The sequence below is a fragment of the Rattus norvegicus genome, chromosome 10 (assembly GCF_021556685.1).
Source record: "Rattus norvegicus strain SHRSP/BbbUtx chromosome 10, alternate assembly SHRSP_T2T, whole genome shotgun sequence".
Classification (NCBI taxonomy): domain Eukaryota; kingdom Metazoa; phylum Chordata; class Mammalia; order Rodentia; family Muridae; genus Rattus; species Rattus norvegicus.
In genome coordinates, this window is record NC_141543.1 from 73,628,007 (window position 1) to 73,655,091 (window position 27,085).

The 27,085-nt window shown below is 46.6% G+C and overlaps 2 protein-coding genes and 1 long non-coding RNA gene across 56 annotated transcripts in view; 1 reads left to right on the forward strand and 2 right to left on the reverse strand.

Annotated features, from left to right (window-relative positions):
* Positions 1-206: 206 nt before the first annotated feature.
* On the reverse strand, positions 207-1,338 carry LOC102547954 (uncharacterized). The gene is made up of 2 exons (XR_015631883.1): positions 1,012-1,338; positions 207-415 (listed from the first exon to the last, which is right to left on the reverse strand). It is a non-coding gene; the product is annotated as an uncharacterized LOC102547954 (long non-coding RNA).
* A 73-nt stretch (positions 1,339-1,411) lies between these two features.
* On the forward strand, positions 1,412-24,748 carry Lig3 (DNA ligase 3). Of its 32 annotated transcripts, none has more exons than NR_172067.1 (21): positions 1,412-1,537; positions 3,549-4,102; positions 6,340-6,483; positions 8,588-8,788; positions 9,450-9,601; positions 10,366-10,532; positions 10,662-10,739; positions 11,489-11,657; positions 13,069-13,224; positions 14,799-14,930; positions 15,447-15,526; positions 16,276-16,363; positions 16,816-16,893; positions 17,128-17,251; positions 18,162-18,304; positions 18,630-18,704; positions 19,072-19,218; positions 20,025-20,232; positions 20,795-20,877; positions 21,071-21,381; positions 21,893-24,746. NR_172067.1 is itself a non-coding variant. In XM_087572067.1 (21 exons), the coding sequence occupies exons 3-21, from the start codon at positions 3,553-3,555 to the stop codon at positions 21,125-21,127; spliced, it is 2,832 nt and encodes a 943-aa protein (XP_087428193.1). In that variant the 5' UTR covers positions 1,666-2,115; positions 2,944-3,069; positions 3,549-3,552; the 3' UTR covers positions 21,128-24,748. The 32 variants fall into 32 exon arrangements, 31 of the variants coding, with proteins under 31 accessions (XP_087428179.1, XP_087428181.1, XP_087428177.1 ...); XM_087572067.1 differs by lacking the exon at positions 1,412-1,537 and adding exons at positions 1,666-2,115; positions 2,944-3,069 and having other exon boundaries at positions 21,071-24,748; XM_087572054.1 differs by lacking the exons at positions 1,412-1,537; positions 21,071-21,381 and adding exons at positions 1,666-2,115; positions 2,944-3,069 and having other exon boundaries at positions 21,893-24,748.
* Positions 24,316-27,085, reverse strand: part of Rffl (ring finger and FYVE-like domain containing E3 ubiquitin protein ligase) — a 62,941-nt gene continuing 60,171 nt past the window's right edge. For all 23 annotated transcript variants that reach the window (XM_087570075.1, XM_087570070.1, XM_087570060.1 and 20 more), the window contains one exon: positions 24,316-26,682. In XM_087570075.1, coding sequence (XP_087426201.1) covers positions 26,501-26,682 — 182 coding nt within the window. In that variant the 3' untranslated portion in view covers positions 24,316-26,500. The remainder of the gene's footprint in view (positions 26,683-27,085) is intronic.

The window sequence follows — 27,085 nt, forward strand, 5'->3', positions numbered from 1 at the left end:
GCTACACAGTAAAAGTCTTTGAGAAACCCTGTCTAGAAGTGAAAGCCTTTAAAATACAGGATGCAGTGTTGCAAATATCCACTGCCCCTCACCGCAGGCTTTCTATCTGTGGAGTGCTGAACTGGAGAAGTAACAGTGGGAGTCAAGCGCACAGCCTCATGTTTTCTGATGCCCTAGTTCAAAAAAAGTAAAATCAAACTCATGAGTGACATAAAATGTTTTATTTAATCCAACACATCGCTGGAGTATAATAGATGCACTATTACTATTAATGGGGTATTTTACACGCTTTGGGGGAAGGGATGGGTACTTGTCAATGTGCAGTGTTCACTTACAGCATCTCTCACTTCAGGCTGCTCACACTTCCAGGGCTGGGCAACCACATACATATACGGCTTGTGATGAAAGGGCTGGACTGCACAGGGACGGGAGAGTCGATTAGGTTAAGCTTCTCCAGTCAAAATGTTCATGATTCCTCAAATGGAGCCCTTGGGCCTCCTAAGCCCTTTGGACTCCCAAACTCAGGTTTATCCCGCTACAAGTTAAGAGAAGACAGCCTTCACCTCATTTCAAACACTGGGATCTTGCTGGCCTCAGTACAGCAAACAACACTCAACCTTTAACTCCAAAGAGCCTCCCTCAGCTCTCATTCTCCAGTTCTGTAAAAGACCTTGTCTATCAGCTCACTCTCTCCTGTCATTTTTTTTTATCAACAAATAACTGCGTGTCTCACACAGGTAATTTTAAAATGTAAATGATTTCAAACAATACACTTTTCTCTCCATCCCAAGGCCACTTTGATACAGACAACAGCCATATAGTGGGTTGGCTTGTCTCAGTCTCTCCCCTGACCAGTTTCAACTGTAGCTGACTATTCCCTAGACCCCCTCATAGTGTTCGTTCCTTGTGGAATGAAGTCTAAATTCTATCTCACAAATAGAACTTCGTTCCACGATCTGCTCTTTATTTACCTAACAGTTTGCCTTTCCCAGACTGAACAAGGTCACTTACCTCCGGGCCTGGATACTTTTATTTTTGTAAAAACAGCCACTTCGAACTCACAAAGCCGACTTAAGGTTCAGAAGCGATAGTACGCTAAATGACATATGATCGGGGCCACCGTCCCTGTCGCTCCTTCACACTTCCTAATTACCTTTTTAATTAAAAGCTCTTTGCCTTAAAAGCAAAACTCAAGTGATCAGGAACAGAAAACACAGGTGGAACGACTCGAGCTTTCCTTCCCTGGGATCACTGCAATGATTTTTCAATTACTACTTTCAATATCCGAGCCGCCACTCGAACCCCACAATACTCAGTTCAAGGCTTCCGGGCCGGAACAGAACAGCGACACACGTGGCGACCGGAGGGCGGGGTCCGAAAGCACAAGTCGGTTACTGCGCCTGCGCACTGCCTCCGGTTCAAGGACCCGTATTTAAAGAGACAGGAGGTCTAGTCATCGTGCAAGGCCCGTGGCCTTGTGGGCTCCTGGTCCGGTGGCCGGTGCGGAGCGTCAGAGCCAGGGCAGCCGAGAAGGCAGGTGAGGGGCAGCGCGGCGGGCCGCGGTGCGCCGTGTGGGGAGGGCCGGGGCCGAGCGTGGTGTGGCTCGAGTGGCCGTGGCTCCTCCCCCGCCCGCCGCTCAGCCTGGGGGCACACCCTCCGTGACGTGGCGGCCCCCCGGGAGCCCACGGGAGGCCCGCGGCCCCCGGGACCCCAGGCGGGCACCCGGAAGGGCAGGATGCTGCTGGCGGCAGAGTGGGCATCCTCAGGGGTCGAGGCCGGGCCGCTGCTGGTCCTCCCCGCCGCCTTGTGGCGCGGCGGGCTCAACCCGTGGGCAGAGCGGCGTGCTGCTTGCTCTTCGGGGGGGGGGGGGGGGGCTCCAGAGCCTCTCCGCGCTGGTCTCCCCCTGTAGTTAGTTGTCGTATCCCGGGCTGGACGACACGGCACCCCACCCACCCTAATCTGCGGAAAGTTGAACTCCTATCCGCCCGGAGCACCTCCCCAGCCCTGCCGGCCTTCACTCGCCTCTGTGATTCTTAACCGTTAGGGCTTATGTGACCCACTGAGTCTGCCAGTTACGGACTTCTCCTCCCCCAAATCGAATATTTTCAAAGTTTGGTATATATCCTCCGGGAGTTCCGAACTCCACCTCTGGCCTGCCCTCGTATGCGTTGTACTTTTCCTAACCAATTCATGAAGTAGTTCTAATCTTTGGGGGGTGGGGGAGGAGTTGTTATCCTTTTGAGACGATCTTGGCTATGTATCCCTAGATAGACAGAAATTTACTAAGTAAACCAGACTGTCCAACTTCGAACGCACAGCAATGCCTTCTGAGGGATGAGATTACAGGAGAGAGCCACCATAACTAGCTTAGTCCTGTTTTTTAAACTAAAACTGGGGCCGGGTATAGTAGCACATGCCTTTAATCCGTGCACTCAGAACAGTAGTTTGCTCTGCATCGTGACTCCCAGGACAGCCAGGGCTACATAGAAAGATCCTGTCTCAAAAGGCGAAAAATAAACAGACAATAAACTGGTCATGCTTGGTGGCTCACACCTACCATCCCAGCACTGGAGGTGGGAGGATCAGCTAGCTAGGGTCAACCTTGTTGGAGGAAACCGAGTCACCTGGTATCTGCCCCACTTTCCTGCCCCCTTTTAGCTGGATAGACTTGGCTTCCCAACCCCTTCTTAAATAGTATACCTGCTGTGTTCTGCACCATGTCGCACAGCAGTGATGGAAGCCAGCTTGCTGTTCTGACACAATATTCATTTTACTTCTCAGCAGAGTGGGGACTAAAAATAGTTTCCAGTAAATTGGAAATTAAAACTGTAAAGCCACTTAAATAATTATAAATATAAGAGTAAGAATAATAATTTTCCACTTGAATTGATTCATCACTTGGTTAGATCTTACAGTCCGGTTATTTCAACCTCCCTGATTCAGGTAGCCGAATTAAGCAAGGGGATTGCTTATTCTGTTTCTAAGGACTTTCCTCTTAGCACAACTGACTACTCCTTGAATTAGGTCCTACTGTGAGCTGCAGTTGACAGATGAAATAGGAACAGAGAGGTAAAGTAACTGAACCAAGGTCACACAGCTGATAAATGGCTAAGGTTTTGAACTCAGGCAGTCAATCTGATTATAGACTCTGATTAGTTGCCTCGAAAAGGGGGCCTTCTTCTGAAATCCCAAAACTGTTACAGTGGCTGATTTGTTTTCTGAAAGTGGCTCATGTGTTATGTTTCACAGGAAAATTTCATAAACATAATGTAATTTTTCTTGGTTTTTAAGACAGCTTCAGGATCCTGGTAATATTTAAAGGTCACCATCGATTATGAGTGCCTTTACAGTCTCTACAATGTTGACGAGGCATGCCCCTTTGGAAACTGGTTTTTCCTGTATTGGAACTCTGGGTGGTAAATATTTAATGCATTGGGAAGTGCTTGGTTAATCAAGTGCTCTGTCTGAGATTCTAGCTGTTAAGAAGTTGGAAGCCTGGATCCCTCATGTCTGTCTGTCTGTCTGTCTGTTTCCACCCTTTTATGCAGCTATATGACTTTGGCCTTTAAGACCCTCTTCCCGAGAAACCTCTGTGCCCTTGGCAGAAAAGAACTGTGCCTGTTTTCAGAACAGCATCACTGGCCTGCCATAAGACAGTTCAGCCAGTGGTCGGAAACAAATCTCCTTTGTGGGTGCTGCCTCCTCCAGAGAAGAAAGCCTGTCCTATCTTTCCAGAGAGGTCATCTAAGACCACGTGCCACCCACCTTATTTCGTGGTCAGGGTCGCATGTGGGACTCTGTACTGGCCCCTGTGAGATGGCCGAACAGCGGTTCTGTGTGGACTATGCCAAGCGGGGCACAGCTGGCTGCAAGAAATGCAAGGAGAAGATTGTAAAGGGCGTATGCCGCATTGGCAAAGTGGTACCCAATCCCTTCTCAGAGTCTGGGGGTGATATGAAAGAGTGGTACCACATTAAGTGCATGTTTGAGAAACTGGAGCGGGCGCGGGCCACCACAAAAAAAATTGAAGACCTCACAGAGCTGGAAGGCTGGGAAGAGCTGGAAGATAATGAAAAGGAACAGATAAGCCAGCACATTGCAGGTGAGGGGAGAACCTGCTCTCGAAGCTCGCTGGTGCTGATAGGATAGGGCACCAGGAGACTGGAGTCTGGGAGATTTCTTTCTCTGTGCGTCTTCCTTGAGCATAATTTCAAATTCACGAATTTTATTCAGAATAAAACACGCAGGCTCTCTACACAGATTTCCTTCTTGATAACAGTCAGTTGGCTTTATCATTGTTGTTTATGTGTTCATTCTCTCTTCCATATCAGGCTTGGTTTTTATTGAGCCATTCAAAGAAAGTTGTATCACCAGGCCCTGGAGGTACCCCAACGGGTATCTGAAAAATAGGATCTTTTCTTCCGAGATCATAGCTTACCTGTCAGCCTCACTAAACTGTATCTGTATACTGTTCTGTTAGTTGACTGAAGGCTATAATTTAGTAGTACATTTTTCTCCATTGCAGGGTTCAGGTCTAGGATAAGACTGGGTGTTACATTTAATTGTCATGTCTCTTTGGCCTCCTTTTTACTCTGCAGCATTTCCAGAGGCTTTTTGTTTTGTTGTTTTATTTTTTGTTTGTTTTGTTTTTCTTTTATTGAGATGTGTTCTTGCTGTGCCATATAGCTTGGGCTGATCTCAAACTTGGAGCAATCTTCCTGTCTTGTCTCCTCAGGACTAAGATTATAGGCTTGTGTTACCAAGCCTGGTACTCCATGGTCTTTCTTGTAGATATTGATATTTTAAAAGAATACCTTTTGGCTGTCACCTTGTTAGCTTTATGAACTAGTAGATTACTACCTTTTCCCAGAGACTTACAGTTCAATATTATACTCAGTTTGGTACTTAATTGTCCCATATTTGGCCAGCTTGCACACCCTTTAGGCTGGCTCCTATATCCTGTATACCCTAGTTTTCTTGTGTTCTTTCTCTCTCTCTCCAGACTTTTAAGTTTGACTTTACACTCTCAGTCTTTTCTGCATCAGCCTGTCAAGTCGGAAATTGCACATGTTTTCCAACTACACTTGGCACATCCTTTTCTCTGAGAGTTGTAGCTAGGTGAGGTGGTGGTATGAGCCTGCAACCTTAGGCATTCAGGAGTGAGTTCAAGACTAGCAAGACCCTGTCTGAAAAACATTAGTACTTAGGCATTAGGTTTGAGAGGATGCTCTTGACCTTTTTCTGTGTGTTCTTTCCTACCCTTGGAGGCAGCCATCCCTCCAAGGAGTCTGGATTCCCATTAATGGAAAACAATTTTAGGAACTAAAATCTGGATGCTATGTGTCTCATCCGCATAAGATAGCATATCTTTGATTCTAAGTCCTTGGAACAGATTAGAAAGTTAGTTAGAAAGATAAGCAATTGCCTAATCATATACGTATATACATACATCTACACATATGTACTTGCCCACTTTTATATGCAAGAGGAATAGATCTAAAGGCTGTAGCCCTAAAGATGGGCCTTTGTACTCCTTGCATCTCACTAGGAAGGAAGTGCACGGAACACTCGGATTTCTCCCCCTCTGCCAGACAGACATGTTCTGCCTTCTCCATTTTACTGTGTTGTTTCTATATTTTGGGGCTACTCGACAGAGCTAGCTCCAAGTTTTATTTATCAGAATGTGATTACTGGGGCTGGAGGGATGGCTCAGTGGTTAAGAGCAAAGGTGGCTTTTCTAGAGGGCCTGAGTTCAATTCCCAACACCCCCCATGGCAGCTCACCACCATCTGCAACTCTAATCCCAGGGATCCAACACCCTTCTCTGGCCTCCCTGGGTACCAGGCACACACATATACACAGACATATATGCGGGCAAAACACCTATGCACATAAAATAAAAATCTTCAAAAATAAAAAAACATTATTAATTTCCCCCAAATTTGTACTAATTCTTATATATTGGATAAGAGGTGGACAATTTTGATGAAAATTCAAATTACTAATAGATGTAAATGATCCAAAATACCTGTTTGGTTTGGTTTGTTTCTTTTTCTCTGACTTATATCTTTTTTGGGTTTTTTTTTGTTTTTGTTTTTGTTTTTTTTTTCCGGAGCTGGGGATCGAACCCAGGGCCTTGCGCCTGCTAGGCAAGCGCTCTACCGCTGAGCTAAATCCCCAACCCTGACTTATATCTTTTTAACTCCTTCCTCTACTCAAAAAGAACAGACAGCCTGGGGTCATAATATAATAGGAGCTTTTGAAAACTGTTGACAAAACCTCTGAAGCTTTCTCGGCAGTCTTTGTCTGAAGGGCACTTTTGTTCTGTGGGTCCTGTAGACCTGTCTTCCAAGACAGCTGCCACACCGAAGAAGAAAGCTACTGTCCAGGCTAAGCTGACAACCACTGGCCAAGTGACATCACCAGTGAAAGGCGCTTCGTTTATTACCAGTACCAATCCCCGGAAATTTTCTGGCTTTTCAGGTAAGATGTGTTAGGCAACTTTCCCTGGTAAGGCCCTCCATTTGGTGTCTTAAGTCTCTGGCTCAGTGAAAACACGGATTTCCTGAGGGTCCATAACTGGCTTCTTTCTGTCTGGGCAGTCTCAGTGTTCCACTTGGGTAGCATACATTGTGTACTTTAGTCTCTTGTAGCTGGAACATGTTGGTTTGTCAAGACTTCGTCCACTTAAAGTTATTACCTGGGTCAAAAAGATTTTTTTTTCTAACCTGCTCCTCTTGTATTTTTAAATGGCAGAATTCCGAGAAATTGTCTCCCCAAACTTGTCTGAACTGAGAATAGTTCATGCTTAACAGGTTTCCTTTGATTTCTCTTGCTACTCTGTGCCTTTATCTTCCTGAAGTTGAGCTGTATGAGCTCAAGAGCCAGAGGAGGCACTGAAGGAAGGCGGTGGGTTCTGTGGGGAGATAGTAGGGCCCCCTGATAAAGCAAGAGGACTTGGGATTTAATGGGCTCTGGATTCAGATTCCATCTCCTATTTCTTGCTTAAGTCTTGGCAAGATAAACAGTAATTTGTTATCATACACACACGTAAGTTGTTTGTGTTGTATAACAAACTACAGTGTGTGGACAGGGAATCGGTGGGTCATTGCTAGAACCCGTGCTGCACATAGGACTTGAGAGGGTCATTTATTGGCTGTAGGTAAGAGGGACCTTGTCCTCACTCGTAACCTGGGGAGGCACTTTGCTGTTACTCTCATCTCATTCCCTGAATGGAGTGAAGTATAGGCTGACAGTGGAGCTACTGTTACACTGATGTCTCTTTGCCCAGAAGTGTGTTGTTCCCTTTATTGTTTGAGATAAACAGTTCACACGGTTGGCTCAACTGAAGGAAATAACAAAATGAAACCTTTGGACTTGAGTAGTCTGGAGATTCAAAGAAGTCTAGATGTAAAGTCAGGAGAATTGAGGTTTGGTCCATGCTTGACAGCGTGGTGCTTTGAGCAAATCTTCACTTATTTGAGTATCTACGGTTCTGTCAGTGAATCAAGACATTAGTCCTGTCAGAGGACTATGGGAGATAATGTTAACAGAAATGATGCCTGGTTCTGTAGGAGTTTTATCATATACATATGCACAGTTTGTTTTGTTTAAGAGACAGCCCTGGGCTGGAGAGATGGCTTACCCATCAAAGGCTACTCCCAGCCCAGAAATAGAAGAGAATGGGTCCTCTTGTCTAGCCTGTTCTGAAATTAGATCCTCCTGTCTCTGCTTCCTGGTTGTTAGAAGTACAGGCATGGGCTGCCATCCCCGGCAGATTTTATTATTTGAGAACTCCAGTTTGTGCTTGGTAGTGAACCAGTGAACCTGGCTAAATACCAGTGCTCTGGAAAGATCTCCACCCCGGATCAAATTCCAGGTCAGAGATGATGACAGGTTTACAATTTACAAACCCAAACAAGAAGCCTTAGTCAGCAACTCCTTGATATACAACTCTGCCTCACTCTAGAAAATGGTCACAAAGAGGTGAGAATCACTGAGGTTTCTCTGAGATAAACAAAGGGGCCTTTTATTTTGACAATATGAAAAGATGAGCTGGGGGCCCTGATTTTTCTGCTGGCATCCCAGCATCCGCTGTCTTTGTTCTTCCAAGGAGGTAGGTGGTCTTGAAAGCTGTCTGCTCTCAGGCCTTGGTCTCATCAGTAAGAGGACAGTGAACTCTAACCCGCCAGGTTTGCAATAGCACTGACAGTCCACAATGGCGGTCATTTCAGTCTTACTGGTCCTTTGGTTTCTTCTCTCTTGCTCATCTCAGCCTTTGTGGAGTCAGAATGACAATTGCTCTGAGATTCACTTGATGGCTTGTGGCATGAAAGCAGCCTTAGTTCCTATGTGAGGTACTCACGAACACAGGTGCTCCTCAGTGCAGTCTTCCTGCAGTATTTGTGCTAATTACTTGACCTGCATATCTGTACCTGATACAAGGATCCAGTATATCTACCTCCAGTGACCCTTTGAGGAGCTTGAATAAATGACATATAAAGCCCCAGAAAAATCCTAGTGTTCTAACTTCTTTTTGTGCTTCCCTAACAAAAGAAAAAATGAGTCATCTGTGTTGTCTCTCCAGCAGCCAAACCGAACAACTCTGAGCAAGACCCCTCAAGCCCTGCTCCTAAGACCAGTCTGTCCGCAAGTAAATGTGACCCTAAGCACAAAGATTGTCTACTACGAGAATTCCGGAAGCTGTGTGCCATGGTAGCTGAAAATCCTAGCTATAACACCAAGACCCAGATCATCCACGACTTCTTGCAGAAAGGCTCCACAGGAGGTAGGACTGTACATGTACTGAACATGGCTTCTCCTCTTAAAAGCTCAGAGCCATGGCCAGCTTGATGGGCACAAGATCATCGTGAAATGGGATCCATAGCTGGAGTTGTCACCGGACCCTGTATGTTACATGCCCGGTTCTGCTTGGGTGCTTGGTCATTTTCTCCCTCTGCCCTTATTTTGTCCCCAGGAGGCAGAAGAACCCATCACATTTGACCAATGGACAAATGGCCCACTAGCATATGTGATTAGGCGAAGCACATGCCCAGTGCAGAGTAGAATCCCCTGGCTTAGTTTCTTTCATGGATCTAGTATGTTGTCATTCAGTATCTCTTATGTCACCACAACGTGAAAGTTGGGGCTTTGCCCATTGGGAGACTATGGAGGAAAGGTGAGACAGATACACATGTAGGGAGCTGTGGGAAGCAGTCTCTGCTTTTTTTTCTCCATTTTCTTCCTCCTCGTCCTCCTCCTCTTATTATTTAGATGGGGCCTCACTGTATATCCTTTGCTGTCCTAGTACTTACTATATAGACCAGGCTGGCCTCGAACTCAGAGATCTGCATTTAGGCTTCTGTCTCCTGAGTGCTGGGATGGGAGGTGTGCAGCACCACACATGGCATCTCCATTTCTTAATGGGAGTTCCTTCCCTTTGTTTGCAGATGGCTTCCGAGGCGATGTGTACCTGACAGTGAAGCTGCTGCTGCCTGGTGTCATCAAGAGTGTGTACAACTTGAATGATAAGCAGATAGTGAAACTGTTCAGCCGAATTTTTAACTGCAACCCAGATGATATGGCCCGGGACCTAGAACAGGTCAGAGGCGGGTGGGTGTAGGGAGGTCATAACCTAGGTGGGACTCTGCCAGGATAGCCTTCCCATAGCCACTTTAAAAGTAACTGAGCACTACTGGTGGAGGCAACTGAAACTTAGTGAGCCAGACTCCATTAGGCTGGGGAAGCCAGGTGTGACGACGCAGCTGTTCCTTTCCTGAGTTTAATAACTGAAAACATACCACTGCCAAGCCACAGAGGCTTTATCTGAAAAGTCAGGGCTTGAGACTTCCTTTTGTCTGTCCTGGGACTGTGCTGGGCTTTATTTGCTTGTTTGCCTTCCCCTTCTCTCTTTGGACTTTGCATTCATCTTCAGTTTGTTCGTGACTCTTGCCTTGGTGCCATGGAATGTTTTTTTATCAAGCATCTAATGTGGACAGACCATGTTTTTGGTTCAGATTCTTTTTTTTTTTTTTTTTTGGTTCTTTTTTTCGGAGCTGGGGACCGAACCCAGGGCCTTGCGCTTCCTAGGCAAGCGCTCTGCCACTGAGCTAAATCCCCAACCCCTTTGGTTCAGATTCTTAAACAGGAACCAGATTGGCCTGGTATTAGATTAGTACTGTGTCTCTGCTCAGCTAAAGCAAGTGAGTGGCCTCGTGTGTATAAGATGGGTCCTTCCTATGCAAGTAGATGGGAGAGCATTACCAAGAATGACTTAGGAACAGACACTGTGCTGGAACCCTTGACTTGGCACTCGGCCCAAGCTTCCTGGGGTTGCAGCAGTGGTGTTTTGGTTTTTGGAGACAGGGTGACGTGTCCGAGACGATCAGAGTCTTCTTTGAGCAGAGCAAGTCTTTTCCCCCAGCTGCCAAAAGCCTCCTCACCATCCAGGAGGTGGATGCATTTCTTCTGCACCTCTCCAAGCTCACCAAAGAGGATGAGCAGCAGCAGGCCCTGCAGGACATTGCTTCCAGGTGAGGGGTGGCCCTGTTGAAGTCAGACCCCATGGGGTGGGCTAGGGAAGTGCATACTTTGGGAAGGGAGCTTTGGGGGTTCAAAGTCCTTGAGAGATGAAGCTGAGTACATACGCCTTATCTTGTTAGGTGTACAGCCAATGACCTTAAGTGCATTATCCGGCTGATCAAACACGATCTGAAGATGAACTCGGGTGCAAAACACGTGTAAGTGCACAGCCACTCACACAGCTCAGGCTGCCAGCTGCCCTGTTCCCTGCTGCTCTCGGGACTGGGGAGTCCTGCTACACTATTACTTCTGGGCCCCACTCACTTCCACATCCATTTTCTCACTAGCAAAGTGGAGATAATATCTTTAACACAAAGCTGAGACAACTGAAAGTCTGAGTGGGCAAGAAGCCCATTCCATATCCATTCTCTGCCAAGGCTGTGCTATGTAAGGCATGGGGTCTCAAAATCCTGAATTTTCTGTTTTGTCTTTTTCTGTGCCAGCTTTGATTTCCAACCTGTTGATATTGCAAAATCTTTAAAATTGATGCTCAAGAATTGTTTATTCAAGTCACCAAAAATGTTTTAAATAATTTTGTAAAAGATTTATTTATTTATTCTATATGAGCACACAGTAGCTGTCTTCAGACACACCAGAAGAGGCCATCAGGTCTCATTCACAGATGGTTGTGAGCCACCATGTGATTGCTCAGATTTGAACTCAGGACCTCTGGAAGAGCAGTCAGTGTTCTCAACCACTGAGCCACCTCTCCAGCCCTTTAAATAAACTTTTGTTGTGGTACATTCATAACTGTTTGTGGTTCCATGTGACTAATGTAGGTTAGTCACATCTTCAAGGTAAAGAACAAGGCTGCTTCCCCAGCATCTCTCCTGTCTGACAGACTGCTACCCTAAGCCATAATGTCAGATGTAGAGGTTTGTTTCCTTGCTCCTATTCTCCTTGGCAGGTTAGATGCCCTTGACCCCAATGCTTATGAAGCCTTCAAAGCATCACGCAACCTGCAGGATGTGGTGGAGCGGGTCCTTCACAATGAGCAGGAGGTGGAGAAGGACCCAGGCCGGCGTCGGGCTCTGAGTGTCCAGGCCTCATTGATGACACCTGTGCAACCCATGCTGGTAAGGAACACTGCCTTGTCCCTGTCATCCATGTCTCTTCACGTTGCTGGCAGCTGACAGGGATGAAAGGCAGGAGTTCTGGTAGGTTGTCATGGAGGAGTGGGGGTGAGCAGAGCCATGCTAGGCCAGGAAGTGAAGATTCAGAAAAGGGCAGGCGACCTAGTACAACCCGAGTCAGGCCTCTTGCACTTTACTGTCTTTGTGGTAGTGGCATGTGGGACCAAGTAGCTTAGCATCACACCTGAAGACAGCTGTGCCCTCCTGCAGGGTAGGTAGCTTAGAGCTGGCAACACAGCAAGGCTTCCTGTGACAGGGAGAAGCTGTAGGAGCAAAGTCTCACCCCAGTATATAACTGGATTTCCACATCTTTAGTGAGGATGGCTGTCCCTTCTGGTTTTATGTATAGCAGAGTCAACATCTGGTGCTCTGCTGCTTGCTCTTAAGTCTCCTTGGGTATGCAGGGAACTTATTTTTTCTGTCTTAGAATACTAAATCCTTGTGTTAGGTTTCTATGTTTAGAATAGGAAAGAGTTCTCTCGCTACCAGAAAAATAGATTAGCTTGCTAAAATAGTGTGATCTCCATGCCACGGTCAGAACCTCTTGCCTTACCTGGAATAGGGACTATTCTGGCTTCCGTGGGAGTTCTCCCTAGAGTCCTTTTCCACAGCCTTGTCTGAAGAATGGTGTGGGTTATGTGCTTAGTGCTTTAGCACACAGGCTTAGGATGAGTGCTCAGATACACATCTGAGTCTGCCTGTTCACTGGCTGCCTGACCTGAAGTAAGTACATAGCCTCCCTGACCTTTAGGGCTCCCATTCAGCACTTGTCCTCCAAGGGATCATATCAAAGATGAAATGACATTGTTTTGTGGCCTGTCAGTGGTAGTTACTGTTTGGGTCTGGTTACTGCCAGTATGTGAGTAAGTGGGTCTGCGTCTGGATGTCCTGTCAGTCTCTGGTTTCAGTCACCCTGCTAGCTCTACTGTCACTGGCCCTCTCTACTCTTAGCTCCACCTCCACCATCACACTGGGAGAACAAGTGTGTTTAATAAGCTAGGTGTCTGGTAAGAGCCTACATTACTAAAAAAAAAAAAAAATCTTACTTTAGAAGAATTTTATTGTAGAATTAACAGCATTTGTCTTTTTTAAAATGTAAACTGTTAGACCAAATTTGGTGATGAGTGTTTGTTTGTTTGTTTGTTTGAGACAGTCTTGCCATGTAGCTCAGGACATCAGCTGATGATGTTATTATCAGAGTACAGCATTGTCCAGCCCTTCGCAATACATCACCCCCTCAGTAATCTGTCCTGGGTCACTTCCAGAACCCAATTCTGTCCTGACAATCCCAGCTCCAGGCCCGGCTGAGGAGCCCCTGTTGAAGGGCTCTAACATTTGCTTTCTCCATCCCAAGGCTGAGGCCTGCAAGTCCATTGAGTATGCAATGAAGAAGTGTCCCAATGGCATGTTCTCTGAGATCAAGTACGATGGTGAGCGAGTCCAGGTGCATAAGAAGGGAGACCATTTCAGCTACTTCAGCCGCAGTCTCAAGCCTGTCTTGCCTCACAAGGTAATACCCATTCAGCCAGGACGTCTCCTCCCTGTCTCTAAAAACGGCCAGAACTGCAGGCAAGGCCTTTCTAGCTGTGTTTCACAGAGGGAAATTCATTTTTTCTGTAAATGAATGGAGGGAATTTATTCCTGCACTCTTCTAGTAATGAAGGGCTGTGCTTCTTCTGGGCTAGATTAGGGATCTAATCTAGGAAAGGTTGGATTATCATTTATTAGTTCGCTCAACAAGTATTTCTCAAATGCTGTAAACTGTAGTAGCTAGTAGACTTACTCAAGTACAAACAATAGGTAAAAATTCTGACCTTCATGAGGCTTAGAGTTGATAAGTGCACAGTATTGTGGGGCTGTCTGGGATGCTGATCCCTGTCGTGCTCAGAACTGATGGGAATTAAGAGCCTCATTCCTCAGCCCTTCTCAGCTTCCAGGGCCAGTCCTATGAGGTCTGTGGAAGAGAACCAGCCGAAGTAGCTGGCTCCAGTAGCTTGTGAGTAAATGGGATTCCCTTCTTTCCTAGTTCTCAGAGTCAGTATACTGGGGGATGTATTGTGTGGTCTAGTAGAGACAAGGTGGCTGGGCACTTATGTGTTGAGCAAGAGAGCTGAGCAGTGGTCCTGTAATGAGATTCTTGTTCCAGGTATACTGGAAACTGATCAGGAACTGCTGTGATAAGGATGGTGTTAGACAATCCCTCTTGTGACCCAGGAACATTTGAACACAGCATTCCAGAATATGCTTTCTTTACTTTCCCAAATATTGTGGATTGAATCAGGGTTTAACAGACTAGGCAAGGGCTGTACACTAAATATGTCATCAGTCTGTGCCTTTCAGTTCTTGAAGGGCTCAGTTGGGAATAGAAGGGAGTAGGGATGGAAGGGAGTAAGGATGGTCAGCCAGGTCTTTCCTCATCCTATTCCATACCTTAGGAAGTGACTCAGCTGCTCTCAGCAGAGGAATTGTGAAGCCCTCCAGACCCCACTCCTGGTACCTTTTGTCAGGAAATACCTGGAATTATAATGGGACTTCTCCCACAGAGTATCAGAAATTAGAGCTCTGGCTCTGTTAGGAAAAATCCTGTCCTCATGCTTATACTCTGAAGACAGCAGGGGCTTCAGAGCTCCCACTTAGGGGAAGGCCTGTTCTCATTCCTTGCTCTTCCCAAGGCTTTATTTGTCTGCCCTGCAACCCATCTATTTCCACATCCCAGTCCTCAGCCTGATGACACCAATCCTCTGTAATGGACACTAGTCCCCACCTGCCCGTCTCTTTCCTTCCCACTCATATTTGTCTACCTCCAGGTCCTTCCTGACCAACTCACTGTTCTTCCTTTTCCTCCAAGCCTTCTGTATAACCCATAGAAAATGACTCAGTGGGCTGACCATTTTCTGGATCTAGACAGAGGCAATAAAGCAGATAGCCTGGTACTCTTTGGGAGACCGACACAACCTAGCTGTTCATTTCACTCATTGCTTGGGATGGCAAGGTTCTCTGTGCTGTTTGAGCCTTGATCACCGTGACTTAGTTTTAGGTCTTATTGCCAAGTCAGCCTTGCCAAAGTTGCCTTTCTGCTTCTAGGTGGCCCACTTTAAGGACTATATTCCCAAAGCGTTTCCTGGGGGTCAAAGCATGATCTTGGACTCTGAAGTGCTCCTGATTGATAACAACACAGGCAAACCACTGCCCTTTGGGACCCTGGGAGTACACAAGGTATACCCTAAGAGTCCTATGTGCAAAACTTGTGCTGTCAGTCTGACAAAGGGGAGATTTGAGAACCAATTTAGACTTGAGTTGGATTTTATTGGGCATGTGTTCTTTCATCACTGTAACAAAATACCAGAGGTAACCATTCTATAAAGGAGAGGGGTTTTGTATCTAGAGGTTGCAGTCAGAGAATACAGGGGCCATAGCTTTAGATCACTAAACATGTGGCAAGCAAAGTCATTTACATCATGAACTGAGAAGCATGGAGAGAAGGGGCCAGTCCCACAATCCCTTTTGGAGCTAATGACTTATGTCCCTCCCCTACTTCACCACCCTTAGGAACAAGTCTTCAACATTTGGGCCTTTGGTAAACACTTGGGATCTCAAGTTTAGTGAGCACCATTTACAGAGTGCTCTGTGGCCTGCAGAGCACTGACAGAACTGTTCACGAGGGGCTTTTCAAATGGCCTGCTGCTCCCTTACTTGTGCCCTCATGTGCCCCCTGCCTCATTTTCTCTGCAGAAAGCTGCTTTCCAGGATGCTAATGTCTGCCTGTTTGTTTTTGATTGTATCTACTTTAATGATGTCAGCTTGATGGACAGGTGAGTTAACTAGTATTTTGACCTGTTTTGGGGTTTTTTTTTGTTTTTTTTTTTTTTCATTTTTTTGCAGTACTGGGGATGAAATCCAGGGCCTTACATGTATTAAACATATAATCAACCATTGGATTTTACTCCTGGCTACCATGTTTCAACTGAGATCCTTATCTTCACTGAAAATTTATCTGAGTTGGGCCTGTAGAGGCTTCAGTTAGGAAAGTGACAGGGATAGGGCTAAGAGTTTTGCATTTTTATCTATGAGCTTCTCAGGGATGCCATGCGTGAAACATCTAGGGGGAACTGGCTGTCTAGAGTGAGCTACCTCCAAAAGCTTGGACCTACACAGCTGATACTTGTCCTTGTGCACTTGGATTCTCCCTAATCCTGTTTCTATAGTTACAACCATGGTTATAAAAGGCTTGATGGGGTAGGATCCCGAGGCCTGTGCCAGCCTGGGGGCTAGGGATAGCACAACAATGTTCAAGTAGTCTGGGCTGGAGACTGGTGTTCTCTTGGCTCAGTAGAGAAGAGAGCACTGCTATAATCTGGCTGTGGACTACTGCTTATAGTTGTTTATCTCTAGTGCTGATGGAGTCCTTGCCACCCTTGACAGCACAGTTCATATGGGCACTTGGATCCATAGCTGTCCCTTTCCTGAAGCAACAGTTTTGTCACTGGGCACTGTCTTGTGTCAGAGTCCCTGCTTGGAGTGGGAGGGAGGCTCTTTACCTCAACTTTGCTGTTTCCCTTAGGCCTCTCTGTGAGCGACGGAAGTTTCTTCATGATAACATGGTTGAAATCCGTAACCGGATCATGTTCTCAGAAATGAAGCAAGTCACAGTAAGTGAAGTTCCTATCCTAGGCAGGGATCTAAGTGGTTTGAAAACAGAGCAGAGGGTGGAGAGATGTCTCAGTGGTTAAGAGCACTGACTGCTCTTCTAGAGGTCCTGAGTTCAATTCCCAGCAACCACATGGTGGCTCACAACCATCTGTAATGGGATCCGATGGGACAGCAACGGTGTGTACTCACATACATAAAAAATAAATAAAATCTTAAAAAAAAAAAAAGAAAAAGAAAAAGAGAGCAGAGAGCCCCATGGGGTGTGAGAGGATGAGCCTTAGGTATTCTCTGGTGGGGTGCTGATAAGTTTGCTGTTGGCCATTGCCTATGTTGCCTATTTGTCTGCAGCCTGCCTCTCAAAGCCACAGCAGCTCCAAGTTATACACAGTAGTGTATAGACATGAGCAGTCTATTCTTACGTGATCCTGCACATTTCTCCTACCACCCTCAGAAAGCTTCAGACCTGGCTGACATGATAAACCGGGTGATCCGAGAGGGCCTGGAAGGTTTGGTGCTAAAGGATGTGAAGGTAAGGTAGTAGCTATACCCGTCTTCTGCTGGAGGTGACAGGCGGTGGTTGTGGGACACGGGGAGAGCTATGTAGGAGTCTTGCCCACTCAACTGGGGCTGGCTGGTCTTGGATCTGAAAATGGCTTTGTATGTCCTATAGTGCCTAACACTGAGATTGGCCCACAGTGGTGAAAGATGAACCCCCTCTATGGAGTTTGTATTATCTTGTGATGTATTTGTTGTGTCCCCTCAGGGTACATATGAGCCTGGAAAACGACACTGGCTGAAAGTTAAGAAAGACTATTTGAACGAGGGGGCCATGGCTGATACAGCTGATCTGGTGGTTCTTGGGGCCTTCTATGGGCAAGGGAGCAAAGGTTAGTGGTGCTTGGTCCCTGGGGTGGTACTCTATCAGAAGACACACACACTGGTCTTCTTACTAGCTTGATCTGCCAGTTATGGCTTCCTTGGTCCTGGGATCTAGTGCCCTGGTCACATCAGGCAGAGATGTCTGGGAGCTTCAGTCTTACACACAGGAGTAAGAAAAGCTGATGAGAGCTCAGTGGGTACAAAGCCCTGTCCCAAGCCTTCAGACCTAAATTGATCACTGGTATCCCCTTGGTAAAAGGAGAGAACTGACTCCCACGTGCACACTGTAGCATGTATAAAGACTGGATTATGACTGGCTGCACAAAAATACACATTCAGAAAGAAAATGAATAAGAAAAATGTTTTAATAAGGGAAAAATAGGGCTGGAGAGATGGCTCAGTGGTTAAGAACACTGACTGCTCTTCCAGAGGTCCTAAGTTCAAATCCCAGCAACCACATGGTGGCTCACAACCATCTGTAATGGGATCTGATGCCCTCTTCTGGTGTGTCTGAAGACAGTGACAGTGTATTTATATATAACAGATAAATCTTAAAAAAAAAAAGAAAGAAAAAAGAAAAATAATAAAAGAAAGTTGGTCAAGAATACCCTCTGTAGTTCTGACACAAAGAAACTCAACTACCAGCTGTTTTAAGGCCTAACAGCTTCCTTCTCAGAAAAAAAATCTGTTTCTTGACTGAGGAGAAAGATGAAGTCTGAGGAACACTTGGGCAGTATGTCAGGTTGTATCTGCTCTGTGTCAGGTACTGTCCAGTTCCCCAGAGCCCAGTAAGTTGAGTGTGATTACTCGAATACTCTTGATGGTAAGGCCTTAGCTCACTCATCTTCAAGCAGTCTATCATGGGCTGGCAGAGGTGGTTCCTTCTAGCCCACACTCAATTCATGTCTCCCCTCCCAGGTGGAATGATGTCCATCTTCCTCATGGGCTGCTATGACCCCGACAGCCAGAAGTGGTGCACTGTTACAAAATGTGCTGGAGGCCATGACGATGCCACACTTGCCCGCCTGCAGAAAGAGCTAGATATGGTGAAGATTAGCAAGGTGAGGAAGGTGCCTGGTTGACCCTGGCCCTGGACAAGTCATCCTTCCTGAAACAGGCTGTGCTTTGAGGACTGAGGTCTGCAAGTCTCGTTTCTGAATTCAGAAAGGAGCTTGCTTCTAGGCTATAGGAGCAGGATTAGGCTTTTAAATCTCAGAGAGCCTGTCTTATAGAAGATGGGCCAGAGCCTCCCTGAAGAAGGAAGATCACTTGGGGTGAGAGGTCATCCTTTTTAGCTAAGTCATTTCACAGTGTTACTGCCAAAGACAAGGTTTAAACCTTGTTCCAGCACGACAGGAGCCCAAAACAGCATCTTTTCTCCTTCAGGATCCTAGCAAGATACCCAGCTGGCTGAAGATCAACAAGATCTACTATCCTGACTTTATCGTCCCAGACCCAAAGGTATTATCGCCTGATGCTTTGTGGCCCCACCACAGAAGTTAGTCCAGCTTTGCTAAGGTCCACCCAGGATAGGACTTGCATATTCAGCAAATGATAGAAACAGGGCTAACCAACCAGCCTTGAGGACTTGTCTGTCCCTAGTGGAGGGGAAGCAAATCCTTTTCCATTTGTAAAAGAGGCCTGTTCTAGAGCTAGACCTAGCCCAGACCCTACTTAACAGACAGGTTTCAAGAGGAGGTATATAACTAGCCCACAGGCCTCCTGGCAGCCACTGAGAGCCTCTGTGCTTTCACCTGCTTGACACTGTTTTGTCTGCTGGAGACTTCCTTCTTGGCCAGTGATAATCTACCTGTTTTATTCCTGACAGAAAGCTGCTGTGTGGGAGATCACAGGAGCAGAATTCTCTCGATCTGAGGCGCATACTGCTGATGGGATCTCCATCCGATTTCCTCGATGCACCCGAATCCGGGATGACAAGGACTGGAAATCTGCCACTAACCTCCCCCAACTCAAGGTGCCAGCACTTTGGCTTTCTAAGTCATCAACCTACTGTCTTGCTCTTAGAGTGTTGGGCATCTGGCCTGTTCACATGTCGTTTGGCTTATTATCTCCATCCCACAGGGACAAAGCCAGGAGAGCAGTTAAAATACCTCTCCCCCCAGCTCCCCTTCCTCAGGTCCCCTAAGAGCCTAGCTTTCCATAGTTCGACTTTACTAAGAGCTGATGTTTAGAGGCTGGAGAGATTGCTCAGCGGTTAGAGCTCTGGCTGCTCTTCCAGAGGACCCCTGTTTGATTCCCAGCACTCACACTGCAGCTCACAACTGTAATTTCAGTCCCAGAGATCTAGTACCCTCTTCTGGCCTCTGTAGGCACCAGACATTTACACATTTACATGGTGCACAGACAGGCATACACTTTTTTTTTTTTAAGAACTGTGTTTAGGTAGAATGTACTATTGCACACCTTTAGGATTCCAGCACTCAGGAGGCAGAATCAAAAGTTTCTCTGAGTTCAAAGCCAGCCTAATCTACATAGTTAATTTCAGGCTAGACAGAGCTACAGAGACTCTGCTTCAAAACAACAAAAAACCTGGTTTATCTGAGCCTATATTCTGAGCACCAGAGAGGCTGAGACAGAGAGATCTTAAGTTTAAAGCCAGTCAAGAAGTACAAAACTTTTGCCACAGAAAGTAACTTGTACCCAAATTACTCAGATTCCAGGGCCCTACATTTTTCCTTAGGTACATGTGCCAGGCAGCACTCATACCAGACACAGGTCGGGTCAGGTCAGATGACAGCACCCAATTCCCCCACTTCTTAGGAACTGTACCAGCTGTCCAAAGACAAGGCAGACTTCGCTGTGGTGGCTGGAGATGAGGGGAGCTCCACTACTGGAGGCAGCAATGGTGAGAATGAGGGCACTGCTGGGTCTACTGTGCCCCGCAAGGGCCCCAAGGGACCCCCCAGTAAGTCCTCTGCCAGTGCCAAGAAGACTGAACAGAAGCTGAATGATCCCAGTAGCAGAGGTGGTAAGTAAAGGTGCCTGAGGTGATGGGGAGAGCGGTGGGTAGGCCGGAGATGGCAGAGCATAGACATACCGGTATCTTCAACTCTAGCGTCCTGTGACGGGGTGTCCACTACAGTAGTGTGTGCCTAGCATGTGACTAGCTAGGGACCAGAAACTGGTCTACCAGGCACCTCTTATCTACTCAACAAACCCGGATGACAGGGGACCAGGGACAGCCAGTCTGACTGGGGAATGAGCCACCTTGGAGCTAAAGGATCCAGCTGATGGCCTTGCTCCCCTTCCATTTCTCATTACAACAGAACTACTCGATCTCTGTACTCTCCCTGACTTACAGGCTGCTCCTCTTACCCTTTTCCTTCTTGTTCTTGGTTTTGTGGTTTTGAGACAGGGATTTTCTACACCAGGCTGGCCCTTAACTCATTCTGTAGTTCAGAATGGTCCTGAATTTGCTGGATTATAGGCATGTCCCAGTTTGTAGGGATTGGACCTAGGGCCTTATACATACCCGACCTTTGCTATCCTTGGCAACACACTGATTCCAAAGCTTTCCCCCATGAAACCAGGAGAGAAGCTGGCTGTGAAGTCTTCTCCTGTCAAAGTGGGGATGAAGAGGAAAGCTGCTGATGAGACCCCAGGCCTGACAAAGGTGAGTAAGAACAGCAGTGCTGGACACAGGCCAGCCAGTCTGGCTCAGGGTCTAGAGATCCAGGCTCCTATGTGTGAATGTGAAAAGCTGTCCCTATTGGTTTGGGGGAAGACTCCTGGAGCCCCTTCCCTTCCTGTTCTGGGCAGGTAAGCAGTTCTGCTGCTCCACCCTGTGCCCTTTTGTTGCCTTGCAGAGGCGGCGGGCCAGCCGGCAAAGAGGAAGGAGAGCTATGCGAACAGGCAGGAGATAGAGCTGGCCTAGCAGGAGGCTGAAAGCCCACCCAGCCGCAGTGTTGTTAACAGTTCACATTAAAGAAGGAAGCCCACTGTGGCGGTGGGGTGCAGCACGTTTGTGTCTGTCTCTCCGAGCAGGTCTACCCAGCAAAGAGAAGGGAGACTGCCATGACATAGACAACAGCTGAGGAGCCTGTTTTCCCTTTCGACAGTCCCTGGTCTGGCAACATCGATTGAGAACCTGAGATCAGGAACTACTAGCTAGTCTATGGTACCCTGGGTAGCTTCTGGCCATGATTAACAGATTGTACCCATTCCCAAGCGTACATACAGAGGTTGACATCTCAGGGCCTACACCTAGTTCTCAGTGAAACCACTCCCATATCTCTGCCCTCCCTGAAGCCCTTGAACTTATCTACCCTGATGAGCAAGACTCCTAGGCCCTCTGACTAGGTAGCTGTGCAGAACAAACTGATCTTCCAGGGTATTTTGTATTGGGTGGTTCTTGGAGAAACGTCCTTTCCCCAAACAGTTTAACTGGATCTCAGAAGTTAGAGCCCATCACTTTCCTCATTTTTCTTAAAGTCAGGAAGAACTGTCAGACCATGGTTATTTTGAATGACTGGAGGAGGGGTTAGCAACACCTCTGTCTTTTCTCCAGTAAACTATCTGTGTCCTAAGACTGGACTCCAGGCATCCATCCCCAGCTGTCCTTTAATCAGGTGGGTCAAGTCCCACGTGCACCCAGACTAGGGCTCACTCTGGATGAACTCTGTTTGCAGGCGCTGTTGGATGTCTTCACTGGGGTGAGGCTCTACTTGCCACCTTCTACACCAGACTTCAGACGGCTCAAACGTTACTTTGTGGCATTCAACGGGGACCTGGTACAGGAATTTGACATGGCCTCAGCCACACATGTGCTGGGTAACAGGGACAAGAACACTGATGCCCAGTTGGTCTCTTCAGAGTGGATTTGGGCATGCATCCGGAAACGGAGGCTGGTAGCTCCCTGCTAGGACTTTGCTTTTCCTGCTAACTCTACCGATACACGAGGCTCAGCCTGACGGGTAGAGGCCTGTTCGCCAAGCAGCGCACCTTCTCACATCCTCCGCCTCTTTATGGTCTCTTCTGGATCGGGAGTTAGCTGCTGTGGACACAAGCAGTTTAATTGGATCTTCCCAGGTGCTAGTTTTGTCTGAGGTGCTGATGACCAACTTAAACCCTCAATCACACTAGGCACAGCACTCTGCCACTGAACTACAGCTTTATAAATAAGAAATGGGGATCAGAAGTTCAAGGCTAGCCTGGGGTAAGAATTTGAACAAGAATAAGCATACTTTCCCCCACTGGTCCCATCTAGTGTTCCTCAGTGACGAAGGAGTGCTGAGCGGAATCTACTTCCTGTGCTCCTCGCTTCCACGTGCATCTTAAAGGTGTATTTAAACTGTTCTCAAACACTTCTTATACCTGGCAAAACCTTTATTATGTCTGGTCCAAACCCCCATGTGAAAGAACAAAGTGGTCTCCAAATTTCCAGGTCATTGCCTGGAGGGAGAGCTGACATCTACAGAAAAGTGTCCTCCTTGGAGACAGAGGCTCCTTGAAGGTGAATTTGCCTCATCAAAATCTGACTGCTCTCAGCAGCACAGGTCCATAGCTGGGAAAATCTACATACCCTGCCTACCAAGGTTGGCTTCTATGCCATGTGTGGCAGATGTCCTTGAAGGGGAAAGAAAATGATTTCTGTGTATAACTGCACACAAGGGGTATTTTGCCACAGTGGAAGTGTCCTAAACTAGCCTTATCTGATTGTCAAGCCTTGAAATGGGATTAGTGTGACTGGCGAAAGCCATAAACATTTCAAGACATCTTCAAATGGTCTCAAGTTACCGGTGACATCACATCATCTGAGTATCAGTTCCTCAAGAGGAATGGGCAGTCACTGTTGCCAAATCACTGGGCAGCGGCCAGTAACCTCAGACACCTTGTTGAAGGCATGCAACACGGAGCCTGGTAAAGATATTATCCAGGAGGAGGCCTAGCTTACACCTCACTTGTTAAAAGTTCACATTTGGGTCTAAGCATGGAACTGTAGTAGACCGCCTTCTTTGTCTATGTTGTGCCACCTCTTGAAGAGCAGCTCTGTTCTTATTAACTCAGCAGGCTTTTCTATCCACCTGTGAGCTAGGTTAATATGATGGGACCTCTTAAACACTTATGTGAGCCTCTAAGATACAGACCTACCACCCCACGTAACTCCTAAAGTAACATCCCACTAGGAGGCTGCTTACTAGTCTGGCTGTCTTTCTCCTATTTTATAGATGCTCTGACTAGGGTAGAGTAAGCGACATTCAGTCTGGTAAGTTAAACTTTTTTTATTCTAGCCTCAAGGCGGAAGCTGCTTTGTGCTTTGAACACTTGGCTTCCTTGCCCAAGCAGCTTGGTAGAGCATCAAAGATGACTTCCCCATCACACAGGGCTGGAAGTTTGTCCCTTTGTCCCTTTAATGCCTTACTATATAGTCACTTCAGCTTGCTGTCTGTACATTTCCCTTTGCAGAGGTTAGGCTGTATGTAGACCTTTGTATCTTTCCTGTCTTTCCACACAAGCCTAAGCATGACCTGAAACCCCCATCCCCCAAGGCTGGAAACATGCTCTCTGTGGCTTTTGTTTACACAATGCCAGTTGATGGCAGGCAGTGCTCATTATGGGATGCTCAACAGATCCGGCCATCAATAAGAGACAGGGTAGAATCCTTTCATCCAGCTCTCCCATAGGTGATACACTCCACTCCACTCCCCTTAGGCACCTGGTCAGGTAGGTGGGTACAGGCCTGTGTCTACTCTGCAGTCTGCTCTTTAGGCTGGGCCAACCTTGGAGCCACACTTGTCTGTATCCAAACGCTACTGTCAGTGTTTTGGGGTAACTTGAAAACTTAACTGCCTACCTAGCTGTCTTGAGATTCCTTTCACTTAGCTCTTGAAGGCCCCTCTACAGTGGGACTGTAATAACTTCACACGGTGCTTGCCGTTTGCTCTTGAATCACCCTTACACTTAGCTCCACGAGTAACTGTTCCACAATCCCATGTACTCTTGTGGATCTTGGCCAGGTCACAACACAGAGCATGTGGCCTGATGTCTGCCCACGTTTACAAGTGTTTTGGGAACCTCTGGTATCATCCCCCCACACCAGATGGAACAGGCATCTGTATTTAAACTTTATTACAAAATTATAAAGCAGAGCTCTGTAACAAAAAATACACATTTGGGTATGCTTACCACCCAGGTGAGAGAATCAATGTAAGCCACTTGGAGCTATACATTTATATCCAAGAGATCTCAAATGTGTACAACATAGACTATTAATTCCTTTACAGCTTGTTAGTTTAGAACCGGCTATTCCAACCAGTCAGCATCTTTGAAAACTAAGTCTCAACTAAAATCTTGGCGCAATCGGCAAAGTCCACAGAATAATTGGAAGGATTAGGTGTTTCCACATTAATTAAGACCAAGGATCCGTGAAGAACAGAAAAAGGGGCTCAGGTATTTAAAAAAAAAAATCAGTTTTTCTACCTGAGATATTAACTGGAATGAGTTCCAACTTCCATTTGGTTTAACAATAAAAAGGTTATTTGACATATTTTGGTTTTTTTCCTCCCAAATGAAAACACCAAAGGTAGAGATTTAAAGGTAAATTCTCCAAAATAAATGACATGGGTTCTGGTTGTTACTTGGGTTGCTAATCACAGCCATCAGTGTATTTTCTGTTCCTGTGTAGGAGGTAGGGAGGTAAGGCCTCAGAAAAGCAGTCATAAGGGAGAACTGGCTTTAAAGTTACTGTTAGGTCTTACTGAGCTGCAAGATCAGACCTGTTTCACAGTGGAGTCCAGGAGCAGCAAAATCGGTGGGCCGTGCTAAACTGGAGACATTGTAAACTACAGTACTCACTGTTCAGGGAGGGAAGGCAAGGTAGTCTTTGTGGAGGGATCTGAATCCCTGACACCCACAAAAGCTTTGACCCAAAATCTGGTCATCTGGACTTATAATGCAGAGGTAAGTGGGCCTGGCATCTCTGACAACAGCTTCATCGAACTACTTGATCCTCTGAAGGAATTCAGTCCTGAAGCCCAAGCATTTATGTCTAAGAGCCTCCCCAGGTGCCCCACCACTTCCCAGAGTCGTGCGTGGTTGGCTCTTCCAGTGTCGTGTCACTCGTGTCACAGTGAAAGGCAGTGTTAGCCAGGCCAAGGGCTCATCTCACACAGCTCATGTTTTGTGGTGTTGAGCTGTTCTAGCAAACAGTACTCAAACCCTTCAGCTGTGTCTGTGGTGTAAAGACCCCAGGAGGGCTGGAATCATGATTTAAAAGACTCCTTCATCCTGGCCTGCCCAATCAGCTGAGAAGAGAACGCAGTTAAGACTTCAGCAGCCATACGCATAGTCCAGCCTCATTCAGCGCCTTCCAGTGCCTTAAAACACTGTCCCGTGTCTGCTCTCCAGGAACTCCACGGACAGCCAGGCTAGAGGAGAGCAGAGCTCTTTGCCAAGGTTCCTATACCTTCAGTAAGCAAGTTTTAAACCCAAGGAGGAGAATATTATTAAAGTGGTGTTTTAAAAGAGTTTTAGCCTGCTGGAAAATAAAGACCAGAAGCCAAAGATAAAGCCTCAATTTACCTTTCCTCATAATCCAAAGTTATGGATGACACAAAGTCAAATCCAAAGAGAAGCAGATCCCTCTCTTAAGGACTTCCCAGCAGTCAGCTCAGAGACTGGTCCTTTCCAACCCCAACACTAAACAGAAGTGACTCAACCTAGAATTTTTTTCTGTATCACTTAAGACTTAATTTCTCGCTAGGGGTCAGTTTACTGATCCAAATTCTGACCTGAGGAATACTATTGGTCTGATTAACATATTTTTTTGGTCCATAGAAACAGGAGTTTTAGGCAAATGAGACTTAAAAGATATGTTAACACACGAAAAGCCAGAGAGACCATAAATTTAAATCCAAATGTGCTGGGGGTGGGGTGGGGAAAGATACCATTTCCAGCAGGACTTCTGATTGACAAAACAGGAGGAGTGGTATACAGATGTATGAAAAATTTGTCTTAGGGCGGAGGAAGACTGGTCCACGTTCCGGAAAGACCTCTTCATTGATTACCGTCGCCACCCAAAGATCACAGAAGCAGGCATTCACCCATGTGATCTGAACCAGTTACCACTGGTTTTGGGCTCTGCCACCTAAAACAGGCATGCTAGGCACCTCCTTTTGTCCTAGTCTTAGAACACTGCCAGTTTCTCACAATAGACTGCCCTTGTGCATAGGACCAACCCCGAGCCCAGACATCTTGGGCTATGTCCTGTAAGGCACTGAAGAAGCCAATGCTAGCCCTCAGGACCGGAAGACATGCACTGCTCGGATCACATACTGCCGGCAGATGGGACACTCGTTCATGCGTTTGCCACACTTGGTACAGGTCACCATGTGGCCACACTCCAGCAGAACACAGTCAATGGGTGAGTCCATGCAAATCTTACACAGGTTCTCCTCCAGGCCAGAAGGCACTGCTCCCCCTGGATAAACAAGGCAGAAAAGACCAATAGATTATGTCTCCAGAGGGGCAAAGAAAAACCCCAAACCCACACTTCCCCTCAAATACAGCTCCAATCAAAAAAAAAACCTCAGTAACCAAACCACACCCCCAGCTGCTTGAGCACCTACTCCTGCTAACAGAAAGGTTTGTGTTCTGTACTCAGATCAAAAACATCTCAGGACAAGGAGGCTGTAATTCAGTGAGTTAACAATGCTTAGGCACCACACCCCTTGAGGCAGAATACACAGAAAAGATAACACTGGCTCAGAAAAGTCTGGATAGAAACAGGACTGTTAGAAATGGTTCATTAAGAATCCTGAGACTTATCTATAAACATAGACCTGATTTAATAAAGCTGAGATTCACGGGAGACCCCATGTGCT

Bases quoted from the DNA above. Each gene is read 5' to 3' on its own strand.
- Lig3 (NM_001394036.1), top strand. From the start codon at position 3,553: ATGACTTTGGCCTTTAAGACCCTCTTCCCGAGAAACCTCTGTGCCCTT. The intron at 10,740-11,488 runs GTAAGTGCACAG...TCTCCTTGGCAG, and splicing joins AACTCGGGTGCAAAACACGT to GTTAGATGCCCTTGACCCCA. The intron at 19,219-20,024 runs GTGCCAGCACTT...CCCACTTCTTAG, and splicing joins CTAACCTCCCCCAACTCAAG to GAACTGTACCAGCTGTCCAA.